We start from the raw sequence: 11,531 nt of genomic DNA, 5'->3' as shown, positions 1-11,531 counted from the left end.
TCTTTTCATGCTAAATTTTTATTTCAATGTTATCCAACTGCATAAGTATAAATATTTGTTCAATATACAACAATTAGGACATCCATAGGGAACTTCTTAGAGAAAATAAGACTGCAAACACTTTATTGCACAGATCCTAACAGACTTTGAAGCTGGTCAACCTACAGCTGGGAGTTCTACCGAGGAGCACATCTTACAATCACAGGAGACTGACCAGAGAGAACACAGGAGAATTCCTACCAGCTGATTGGAGAGGTTTACAACAACAAACAGGTATTACATGAATGCAACCTGAAGTACTCTTTACTCATCCAAAATGCAAAAATGTATTTGGCAAAAATGATAATACACTATACAAAATATACATAAAAATATCATTTGTAAACGAGCAGCTAGTTGTGCTTTAAAGGAAACTGGACAGTTAAAAAGCAAAGGCTGTAAACCACGAACTACCTCCCCGATAGATCTGTCGAGGTGTCTGGATACAGAAGACTGGGTTATGACAACCACCAAACACAGATATGAATTATAAATGTTGAGACCACTTTGGACACCCATTTGAGTTCTTTTACAATACTTATTTCTTCTACAATTTCACAGCAGAGTGATGGGGAAGAGCTGAAACTACATGGGGAAAAAAAATGAGGGGCAAGGAGGAGACTTTTTTATTTTTATTTATTTTTTTCCATTCCCATCTCATTGTACAATGAAGGACAACCAAGCAGTCAGTTAAGTTATGCCTTTGTTTTTGGAGCAGGGTTTACAGCCTCGCTAAATAATTTACAATCCAGAGGCTGTGCTTAGAGGAACAATTTTATAGCTTGAAGATACTAAGACATCCGAGGGGGTTTGGGTACTGAATTACTATTTATTGGTAATATTTTTTTCTCTTGAAAAACAAAACAAAACAAATCCTGCTATGGATCCCAAACATCTTATAAAGACTTATCTGTGTGTATTTTCTCTTAGTGCCTTTAGTACTTATGTCAGCAAGTGTCGTCTTACAATACAAAACACCAGGACAACTGCAACGAAAACAAACAAAAAACCCCCTCAGCACTAAAATGATTTGACAAATTCTACATATTCCATGGTATACAAAATTTAAATAAGGCTTAGCAAAAGTAAAAAGGACACATTCAAGCACCAAATAGCTCCACCGAGTCTTTTTTTTTTAATTAAAAAAATGCTGCTCTTTATTAATACAGTATTTTATTTATTTATTTATTTTTTTGCATACAAATAAAGAGATCGTGTTATGTAATGTATGGAGCTACTCGATGCATCAGAAATGAATGTGAAACCCAGGAACTTGCTAAAAACAGCAAGCTTCATCTACAACATAAGGCCCCAGCTATGTATTAAAATGTATCTGATGTCCTGATTATTCATTAATATATATGCTATGATGCCAAAATCCACCCCCTTTTTCCCCTCAAAAAAGCAAGATTTAAAACCTCTTCCGATGCCTGATCCTTCTTACTCGATTTAAGCACTGTCAGATGCGTGTGCGGCCAGTAATTTTCCTTTTTGTTCAAGAGCAGGGTTGGTGCAAAAGTCCTACGAAATGTGTGCTTCTTGGACTAGTGACTCATAGCATAAAGGCCTGAGTTTAAGAGTGTGGAAAGAAAAAGAAGGGAAAGTAAGAGCAATAAAGTTGACGTGCGTTTATAGCCCACACTCCAGCGAGGGTGAAGACCCCACACACACACTCACAGACAAGGACAACTGGCCTTTCAGATAGTTGGACCCAGGATCAGAACGTCCACTGGGATGGCTGTGCAGTGACAATGGTTAGCTCCCTTGGTTCTGGCCATTCCTAACGGAGGAAAGCTTCCAAATGCGGCGATTAGAGTAGTTCTTGTTTTCGGATCTGGAAACACAGGTATCTAGATACAGTACTACCAAAATCTCTCCTGAAAAGTACACACAAAAACTCACGATCTACTGTATCTAGGACTTTCTTCCACCTTTAACTCTACTTAGAATGCTTTAACTTAGAAAAATGTAGCCTTGAAATATTCTCTTAAACCACAGACCAAAACATGTGGGTGGGTGCGTATGTACACGAATAGGAGCGTAGCTCTACTTTTCAATACACCCAGTTTTAACCGTTTTGCTTCATTACTACGTTATGATAAGTGGTAAAGTAAAAATCTTAACTGGGGAAAAAAAAACAAACAAAACAAAGCTGTGGTAAACAATGCAATCACAGCAGCAAGGTACCGACTCTCAGTCCAAACCAAACACATCGCTAGGTATTTACAGAGAAAATCTTTTTCCTCAGCAACCCTCAACTGTAAAGGTTATTCCGTTGCTGTTGTTTGTACAAACACTATCTGGTAACAGTTTTACCGGTAACGATCGGGAAGGCAATTGGAAGAAGGTCCCCTCTTTCTTTCCGACTTTCTCTCCCTCTCCCCGTCCATCCGCAGCGAGGCTCCAGGCTCTGCCCGGCGGGCGTTGCCACACAGTGCTGGTTTCGAAAGGTAGTCAAGACTCAGGTACACATTCAGGTCGGGTCTCCCCAGTCTGGCCTGGGGCCTGCCCCACTATGAAGCCTTTTTGTGAGGGCTGCTACGCACACTCTCTTTCCCCCGCCTCTGCCGGACCACAAAGTCCTTCTCGGAAGAAAGGGCGATGGGCCGGTCAGGGTTTGGAGCTGGGGACGCCTTGGTGACTTCTCTGCCCGGGTTCTGTTTCCGAGTCTGAGGGGGCTGGGTTGGAACAGACTCTTTCCCTTTGGTTTCTCTTGCGGTGGCAGTTACTGACAGGGCCCTGTCCTGGTGGCCGGCACCTCCCGCCACACTCGGGCCAGGGTGGTGCAATTCCAGAGTGACGGTGGGGCTCCGAAAAGATGGCAAGGAGTCACTCTTGGTCATGTGGGTTCTGCCATCCCCCCCAGGCAGGGCCTTAGCCGCAGCCCCGCCAGCCTTGGTGGAAGACGCATCACTGCCACTCGTGGTGGCCTCTCGTGCCCCGGGTCTGGCTTCAGGAAAGCTGGAAGAGTAACTCAGAGACTTCTCCGGGAGGGCAGTGGATCGCAAAGAGCTCTGCCCAGTGGCCGAGGGTGACCGCTTCATGCCACTGGGCTTGCCTGCCTCACTCAGTGGCTTTTGGGCACTCAGCCCTTTCCCCTTGGCCTCTGGCAAGCCCTTCCCAACAGCAGCTGCTGGCCTCTCTATGCCTTTTGGCCTGGCCTCGCCGGGTGCCAGGGGAAGGCTGGCCTCAGGCTTCCCACTTTCTGTGGCGACATAAAGTGCTTCAGTGCATTTCTTGCCCTCAGACTTCCTGTCAGTGGTAGTGGCGGCCGGTGAACTTGGACTCACGTCTGTCTGTTTGCACAGAGGTGGGCAGTCTTTCACAGTGGATGGTTTGGGGTGCTTTGGAGACAGGTTTTGCTTTTCACTGACAGTGGCGGGTTTCTGGTCTACCAACTCGTCACCTCCTGGGCGTCCTTGCCATGGCAGGAGCGTGGGCTTCTCTAGCCCCTCTGGGGGATGCCCACCACTGGCGGGTTTCAGCCTGGTGTCTAGAAGACCCCCTTCAGCCTGCAGTGGGACTGAGGGTCCGCCTCCTCCCTGGCCCATCGCATCGCTAGCTGTGTTCTGGGAGCCTGGGAGAGCAGAGAACACATCCAAGACGCCCTTGATGCAGCCCTTCCCCTCTCGGCTGGGGCCAACAGGGGGCTGAGAACCAGGCTCTCTGCCCACTGCAGGCCCACCGCTTGGCTTCTGGGAGGAGAGGGCCCTATCTGGGTGCTTCGACTTTGGAGGGCTCGGGTCAGGGCCAGGCCTGGGCTTGTGGCTGCTGCTTTCACTGTGCGCTGTGGTCGGCTTGGGAAGGCCCTGGAGGCCCAGGCCGGGTTCTGCAGCACAGGGCTTGCCCCCGGGCTCTCCGCCTGAGCCGTGGCTCAGCGAGCTTCTGTGTGGCTGAGCCGCCAGGCCGTGCAGTTCTTTGGTGACTGGGACTGGCTGAGAGCTACTGCTGACATGTTTCTGTGGAGGCTGTTCCTTCGCTTCCAGCTCCTTGGGACTGTCTCTCGGCAAGATGGGGAAACCAGAGAGGAGGTCTCCTTTCCCATTCTCAGGGCCAGGTGGCGGCTGGGACCACCGGGCAAGAGGGGCTTCTGGCTGGGGCTCCGTGCCACCTTTTCCTCTGCCCAGCTCCCTCTCAGGAGTCCCTGCTGAAGGCAAATGAGAGTCCTCCCTCGCCAGCGGCCTCACCTCCACTCGGCCATCTCTGGGGCTTGCTTTGCCGCAAGGCCCCCATGCTTTGTCTGTGGGGTGGGGCTGTGTGTAGCAGTCAGGGCGGGGCCTTCCCCCAGAGGGGAGGTTTCTGGAATCCTCACGGGTTTTAGCAGCTTCTGGAGGACACGGCTCGGTGGAGGGGTCTCTTTGGGAGTCAACCCTCACAGCAGACCGCTCGCTTCTGGCTGTGGAAGGGCCCCTTTCAGAGGATTCCCTCACGCTCAGCTTCTCTCTCGAGGGGGTATTTTCAGGGGGCAGCAGGCTGCGGGACCTGGATGGGTCGGTGCTGTGGGGGTTCTGCCCCAGGAAGGGGAGGAGTTTAATGTCAGGGCTGTGGTCTTGGTGTTTGCTGGGGCCCCCCTCCTTCTGCTGGGGATTGCTTTCCATGACCGTCACTGGGCTCCTGGCAGCATGGGAAGCTTTCCTGTCCCGCTTTAGGTCTGGCTCAGGTAAGGAAGCTGCTGGTGAATTCTGGAGAGCCCGGCTAGAGGATGGGAACCGGGACTCCAGCAGGTAGGACTTACTCATCCTGAAGCTGGCAGGGGAAGGCTCCCTCTGACCCACTGTGTCACCCTTCATGCCCCCGCCGCTGGGGAGAGCTGGTGGCACAGAGGGCCCCACATCACTGGCTGGGCTGGGGCTCTGTGTAGGCTCCGGGGACGGCAGCTCTGTCTTGGAGGCCTGAGGTCCAGACAGGAGCGCAATATCCAAAGTGCCCTCAATTGGCTTCAGGCAGGACACGGACCTACCTTCCATCTTATACTCAGAGGGGCTTTTGCGGACAGGTGACTCAGGAGCGACCAAGCCCGGCTTTTCCCCTCCACCATCCACCCGGCCGGCGAGGGCCTTGAGAGGGACAAAAGAAACAGCACTGATCTGAGCCGGGTGGGCACTGCTGATGAACGCTCGGCTCTCAGCGGCTGGCAGGTCCTCCTGCTGTCCACCCACAGCCCGGACTGGGTTCCCAGGCAGGCTTTCGTGGGCACTAGAGGTCATCTTGGGCTTGAGCACAGAGCACGGGCTGTCATCTTTGTCTTCAAGTGACACTTTCTTTCGGAGGTAATCGATGTTGGCCAGTTTGCTGTCTAACTTCTCACATCGGAGACAATCCTTGGCCTGGGAGGCCTTCTCCACGTTCTCCCCCTTCGTGGAGCTGGACCTGTCTGTGGAGTGACAGAGACTGTCCTGGAGGGTGCTGGCAGCAGAGGTGCGCTTGAAGTCACAGATGCCCTGGCTGTGGTCCCCGGGTGCCAGGACATGGCCCACTGCTGCCCCTTCTGAGGTCACCCCCTCGCTGACCCGAACGCTGGCCTGCTTGTGAAGAGCCCCCTTCAGTAGACTGCCCAGGGACTGGGTCTCCTGCAAGGCCCCTTTGTTTTCAAAATGGTTTGACCTTTCTAAAGCCTTTGGGTATATTTTCTTCTCTCTCTCTTCCAGCCTCAAAGTCGAGAGGTTCTCTAAATCACTGCCAAGTCTATGGGATTTCTGGTGGGGTTCCTGTTTCTCCAGGAACCCATCCGGTTTCTTCACTACCACCTTGGCCTTCAGCTTCTCTCGGTCTAGCTCGTCCACAGACTCCTGTCTCCCCAGCTTCCGGGAGACAGGGCGCTTCAGGCAGCCTTGCTCAACGGGCCTGGCGCGGCTGAGTGAGGGCGCGTCACACACGTTCTCCTCCAAGCTCTGCAAGGTCACTTCCCGCTGAGGCTGTTCCCGCTGCACTTCCTCCTGGGTCACCTCCAGGCTGTGCTTGCGGGAACACAGGTGTTTTTTGTCACTGCCATAGGAGGGGGAGAGCTTCTCCTCCGACTGCACGCGCTTGAGCAGCGGGGACCTTGGGGGCTCTGCGCTTTTTGGCCTCACGATATGTCTGACGATGGTGGGCGGGGAGTGCATTTTGCTGGGGAAGGCTTGAGCGATCTTGGAATTGCCAAGCGAGTGTCCCAACAGAGGGGATGGTGACCGCTGGGGAGAGGTGGGTTGTGGCGTTGGAGAGGGGGTCCTGGCCAGTGGGGAGAGGGGGATGCTACCAGCTGACTTGCGCCTTCCTGACCGGTAGCGCTGTCCGCTGAGTTTGGGGGCCAGGCCATGAAGGGTACTGGGTCGGATGTGTCCTGACCCTGCTGGGGAATTGGGGGCACTAGAGCTTGGGGAGCTGCTCTGGGAAGAATTAGTACCTGTGGGTAGAAAACAGAAAGCCATGAGCAATGGACTCCTTCCCTTTTCTTTCCATGCTTCCAACCCAAACTCTTTTCGATCAGCGCAGATAAAGGTCAGCAAATTGTCTCAGCATTTAACTCTAATGAATACATGCTTTTCAGATACATCTTCCTCACACCAGGGTCCAACCCAGTACTTCCTGCCTTAATGTTCTAAACAACCACATCTCACAACTGCCCTATAAATCCTGTTCACTACCATCTCCATCCTCAACCATCTTTCATTAACCTGGAATAAGCCTCCTGTCCCTCAGGAGCTCACAGGGTGATTCTGACCACCTCTCAACTCTCCCTTGCTGTGTGGGCCAGGAGACTAGCTCACCTGATGGGAAGTCGGGGGTGGAGCGATAGCTGGGCGTGGGGGACCGGGGAGACAGGCTGTGTGTGGGGGAACCAGGGAGGCTCTCCCCTGATGACAGGGACCGGTTCAAGCAGGAGAAACTTCGGCTGGTGTGGAGCAAAGGAGAAGGCTGCTTGGCTAGTTTTTTGAAAAGGGATCTTCTCCTGGAGTGAAAACCGGAGACAACAGATTAGATTCTACATTTGGGGCCTCCCCGTCCCCCGCAACACCTGTGTAGTCAGTTCACACCTCAGCAGCAGGGACAGCGGTCCCGGGGCAGATCCTACCCTAAGGTGCAGGTTCCCACTTTCAAGTTAAAAACCTTATGACTTAGAAAGGAAGAGTCTTTGATAGTATACAGTGGAAGCTCTCCCAATTCTCCAATACTTCAGGCAGAGCTGAGAAAAAAGGAAAAATATAAAATACATGCGACATTTACTCATTTCTTTATTTGTCAGGTTTATGAGGAGGGCGTTCTTGACCTGAAAGCTTCTGAGCATGTACCCTCAGATACGATGACACAATTTAATTAAGAGGTAAAACCACGTAAATCTCTGAAAGAAAACCCATTATCTTAGATATAGAATTCTGGAATGGTGATACGCTGGGCAGCAGCTTTATCTAGGAGGGGCTGTTTGTGGTGCTTATACCACAGTGGGCTCTTGAAAATTCCTAATGACAATGTAGGCTGCACATTAACATAGAAAAAGTGAGAAAGGTGAACTGAAGCTTATCGTGTCAGCAGGGCACCAGACGCTATGCTGCAGCAGAAGCAAATGTGTACTTAGTGCTCAAAAAGCGTATCTTAAAGCAAGAAAAAAAAAAAAAGCTTCTGATGGCTTAGAAATGAAAGTGGCTCTAGAAAGTTCCTTTTACCTTTGCCATTATGCAAGCCTCACTCACCCCCACAGTGAGCTTAAGCACAAGTTTAAACACTGCTACCCCTTGGAAAAAGTGTGTTCTGTTTAACTTAAAGCACAATCCAGATACAAAGCACACATTAAAAAAATACAGAAATCACTCATTTATCTAACATCTAATAGACTACACATCTCAGAACTGGTGTGTTTAATTTTACTCAAAGCAATAAATGTAGTTGGGTTAAATAAGGACATCATCTTACACAGTTCATAATGAAGAACAGCAACTGTGCTACTCTGTCCGTGGCGCACTTGGCTGAGAAACCACTTTCTACTCCTTGAGCTGTTTCTTCTATCTGTCTGCACATTGCTACGGAATCTCTTTATACCATGTTTTCGTTTTCCAGTTTTAGAAACTATCTATTGACTTCCCAGCACAGAAGATGAGGATTAAGCTCCTCCCCAAGCACCCTTCCGCCTTCTGACCAAATACACTTCCCCTTTTCTATTCCTCCCTCTACAGCTAAACCAAAACTTTCAGTTAGAGAAAAGGGTGGTCTTTTTTCCTCTCTATTTTTATATTATAAATACTGTCCACAGCTGGGCTAGGCAAAGCATGATTCCATTTCCTTTCCTGTATGCATTTGTCTTTCCTGGAATTAATAAGCATTCTTTTTTCATTTGCTTATTTTCCCACATTTCTATCACTAAAAATCCTCTTAATACAATCAGACACATTAGATCTAAGTAGGCAAAGGAGGGATACTGCTGGGACATCACGCAGGGAGCCCATCCAGAGAAATGTCCCCACGGCAAGCACATACACGAAGCTTGCCAGTGTGCAGAGAGCACAAAAACAGTCACAGTGCCTCCCAGATTGCAAATGTGTACCCCAGTTAGATCTTCAGCCAGTAAAACAAAACCTCTTTATTTCTAGGCTTACTTGGATGCTTTTAAGATATAGTTATTTCCAAATATCTGCCATTTAAAATATTGTATGTTTTCAGGTAATGTAAAGGCTATTTTTAAATGTAGATTTAATGCTAAAAACTGCCTGAAGATCCAACGCCTTAAATCCAACTCATCTGAAATGAATTCTAGAGGCTTAAGAAACAGTAAATGGCTTTTCATGGTACTCACAGAGTAAAAAAAAAAAAACAAAATAACAACAACAAAAAAAAACCAATCTGAATTCTCCTACAATGTAACTCTGTAAATCTTTTCATTGTGAAAAATAATGCTATTATGAATATGAACTTTAATGTACAAATATCTGAGCCACAGCATGAAATTTCTCACAGAGCAATGGATCTTTCTCACACAGAAGTGTTTAAATTAGGTAAGGAGTAACTTTCCTCCAACAAGGGTATATACCAAAATCGCAAAAATACTGCTTTAACTAACCTTTCTAGACTTTCTTTTTTCTTAGATTTCTTGCTCCGCCTCACCATCCGGCTCTTGTAGCTGTTTCTCCTGGCTGGTCCCGTTTTGATTGATGTGTTTTCAAACGGGGTAGTAGTGATTGACACCTTATTTCCACTCTATAAAAAAAAGTGGGGTGGTATTAAAGGGAAATTCTGGGAGGAAACAAGATTTGGAACTGGGCTAGGAGATTCAAAGACAAATAAAGATACCTAAAGACATACGTACAAAAGCCTTCCATTTCTAAGTAACCTTTTAATAAAGCAGGGACATCCTAATAGAACGCAAAGGGTAGACAGCAAAATGACAGGTTGCTTTAAGAGGGCAGCCTCTGGGGGCGCCTGGGTGGCTCAGTGGGTTAAGCCACTGCCTTCGGCTCAGGTCATGATCTCAGAGTCCTGGGATCTAGCCCCGCATCGGGCTCTCTGCTCAGCAGGGAGCCTGCTTCCTCCTCTCTCTGTCTGCCTCTCTGCCTACTTGTGATCTCTCTGTCAAATAAATAAATTAAAAAAAAAAAAAAAAAAAAGAGGGCAGGCTCTGGACTCCACAGATGCGAGTTCAAATCTGAATCCTGTGACTGCAGGAGGTTGCTTCTCCTTTCTGGGCCTCAAACACCTGCCCTATCTACCAGCGGAGTCAGACCTATCTCACAGGGGCTCATGTGAGGACTCCACAGGATGGAGTTAAAGGCTTCAGCACCAAGTGTGACACGTGAAATGTGCTCTATAAATAAGTTACCTTCATCCATAGGTATGGAGTATAAATGTGCCCAGGGGCTATCTGTTCTTGGTTGATTTATTTTACTTTTTTCTCCTTTTTGTGTTTTTCCTTTGACCTAGAAATCATAGACTAGGAAAACTGAAAGAGACTTTTATTTTTAAGTATTTTAAAAGATTTCTTTCCTGTCACCCTAAGACTTGTCAGCTTGCAGAACTGGAAAGTTGATGCCAGTGAGTATAAAACAGCCTCTCTTTAACCGGATCATGAATAGGTGTGGTGGATTTCTGGGTATTTTATTCACTTCTGGAACAGGGCTTGCTGGGAAGGCCCTGAGGTTAGAGAGGACAGTGGAGTCAGAAGCCGGGCTGAGGGGTGCCAAGGGCAGATGGTAGGACTAATTCCCTTCACTCCCACATCAATAACTTCTTCTTGAATTTCTTAATAACTGGGGGAGAAACATACCCTTTCAAAGCCACAGATGGCCCTGATTACCTCGAAAAGACAAGAAGTATAAAGAGAAGGCTCTTTTCAAAGGCCTATGCCTGGGAAACACCTAGCAGTTCAGCTCTAAGTGATAGGAGAGTTGAGTATGGTGGGGTCAGGGGACTCAACCAAGGAGGACTGACTGCTTTCATGTTAACATCTACTCCGCCGCTCCAATTTGGGAAATAATACATGATATTATAAGAAGTAATTGTAGAGTATAAGTAAAAATAAAAATCACGGAGAAACCTATCACTCAGCTAACACTGATAATATTTCAGCATATTTCTTGATCTCTTTTCGGGTACGTGTAATTATGCACGTATACGGACGTATGCACGTATACGGACATACTTCAGAAATGATTTTAATCTTAGTTAACCTAATATTTAGCTTTATGTTGTTTTTCCATCTCACATTATGTAACTTGGAAAACGTTCCCTGCATCATTGAATGTTCATTGAGAACATAATTTTTATTGGCTGTATAAATAATATTCCATGAGATGGGTGAATCAAAACTTATTTCCATACTTTTCTACTTTTCAATTCTTTTAAGGGTTGTCATAAATACCCCTATCTATAAATCACTTGTTTTAATCTCTGTCATTTTCCTTAGATTACATAATTAGAGTCCATGCAGCAAATCAAAGGGACTTTCCAAACTTTTTAAAGACTCTTGGTACAAACTAATACACTATTTTCCAGAAAGTTTACGTCAACAGGTATATTTGTGGGTAGCACATATATACCTGTTTTTTTTTATTTGAGAGATAGTCAGATGCTTAACTGATTGAGCCACTCAAGTATGCCCATAAATACATTTCTTACCACAGGTTTGTCAGAACTGAATATTAACATTAAACAAATTCCCAATTTTATACAAATAAGCTGTATCAAGTTTTCATCTTCCTTCTTTAATGGTGTCTCATTTATTTTGGTCATTTCTATCTCTTCAGGAGATAATCTGTCCAGGTCTTATATCCATTTTAGAATGAGCAAGTCTTAGTATTTTGACTGCTTTGTAGAGTTCTTTGTACATTTAAGACATGTATTCCCATACCTAACGTCCTAATTGTAAATATATACATATATGCATGTGTATATATATGTATACATACATGTATACACATATGTATATATACATACACACATATATATGTATATGTGTATATATATAGGATTTGAACTGAAACAAAAGGAAAAAAAATATTCTGAAAGACTAAACTATATGTTCTGCA

At 46.9% G+C, this 11,531-nt stretch overlaps 1 protein-coding gene across 13 annotated transcripts in view; it reads right to left on the bottom strand.

Annotated features, from left to right (window-relative positions):
- Nucleotides 1-11,531, bottom strand: part of MAST4 (microtubule associated serine/threonine kinase family member 4) — a 568,037-nt gene continuing 556,506 nt past the window's right edge. For all 13 annotated transcript variants that reach the window (XM_047728882.1, XM_047728886.1, XM_047728883.1 and 10 more), the window contains 3 exons: nt 9,071-9,207; nt 6,789-6,970; nt 1-6,424 (listed from right to left, as the gene is read on the bottom strand). In XM_047728882.1, the coding sequence (XP_047584838.1) occupies nt 2,553-6,424; nt 6,789-6,970; nt 9,071-9,207 (4,191 nt within the window). In that variant the 3' untranslated portion in view covers nt 1-2,552. The remainder of the gene's footprint in view (nt 6,425-6,788; nt 6,971-9,070; nt 9,208-11,531) is intronic.

The sequence above is a fragment of the Lutra lutra genome, chromosome 5 (genome assembly GCF_902655055.1).
Source record: "Lutra lutra chromosome 5, mLutLut1.2, whole genome shotgun sequence".
Taxonomy (NCBI): domain Eukaryota; kingdom Metazoa; phylum Chordata; class Mammalia; order Carnivora; family Mustelidae; genus Lutra; species Lutra lutra.
The sequence above is the reverse complement of the archived record's forward strand: the minus strand, read 5'-3'. Positions and strand labels throughout refer to the sequence as shown.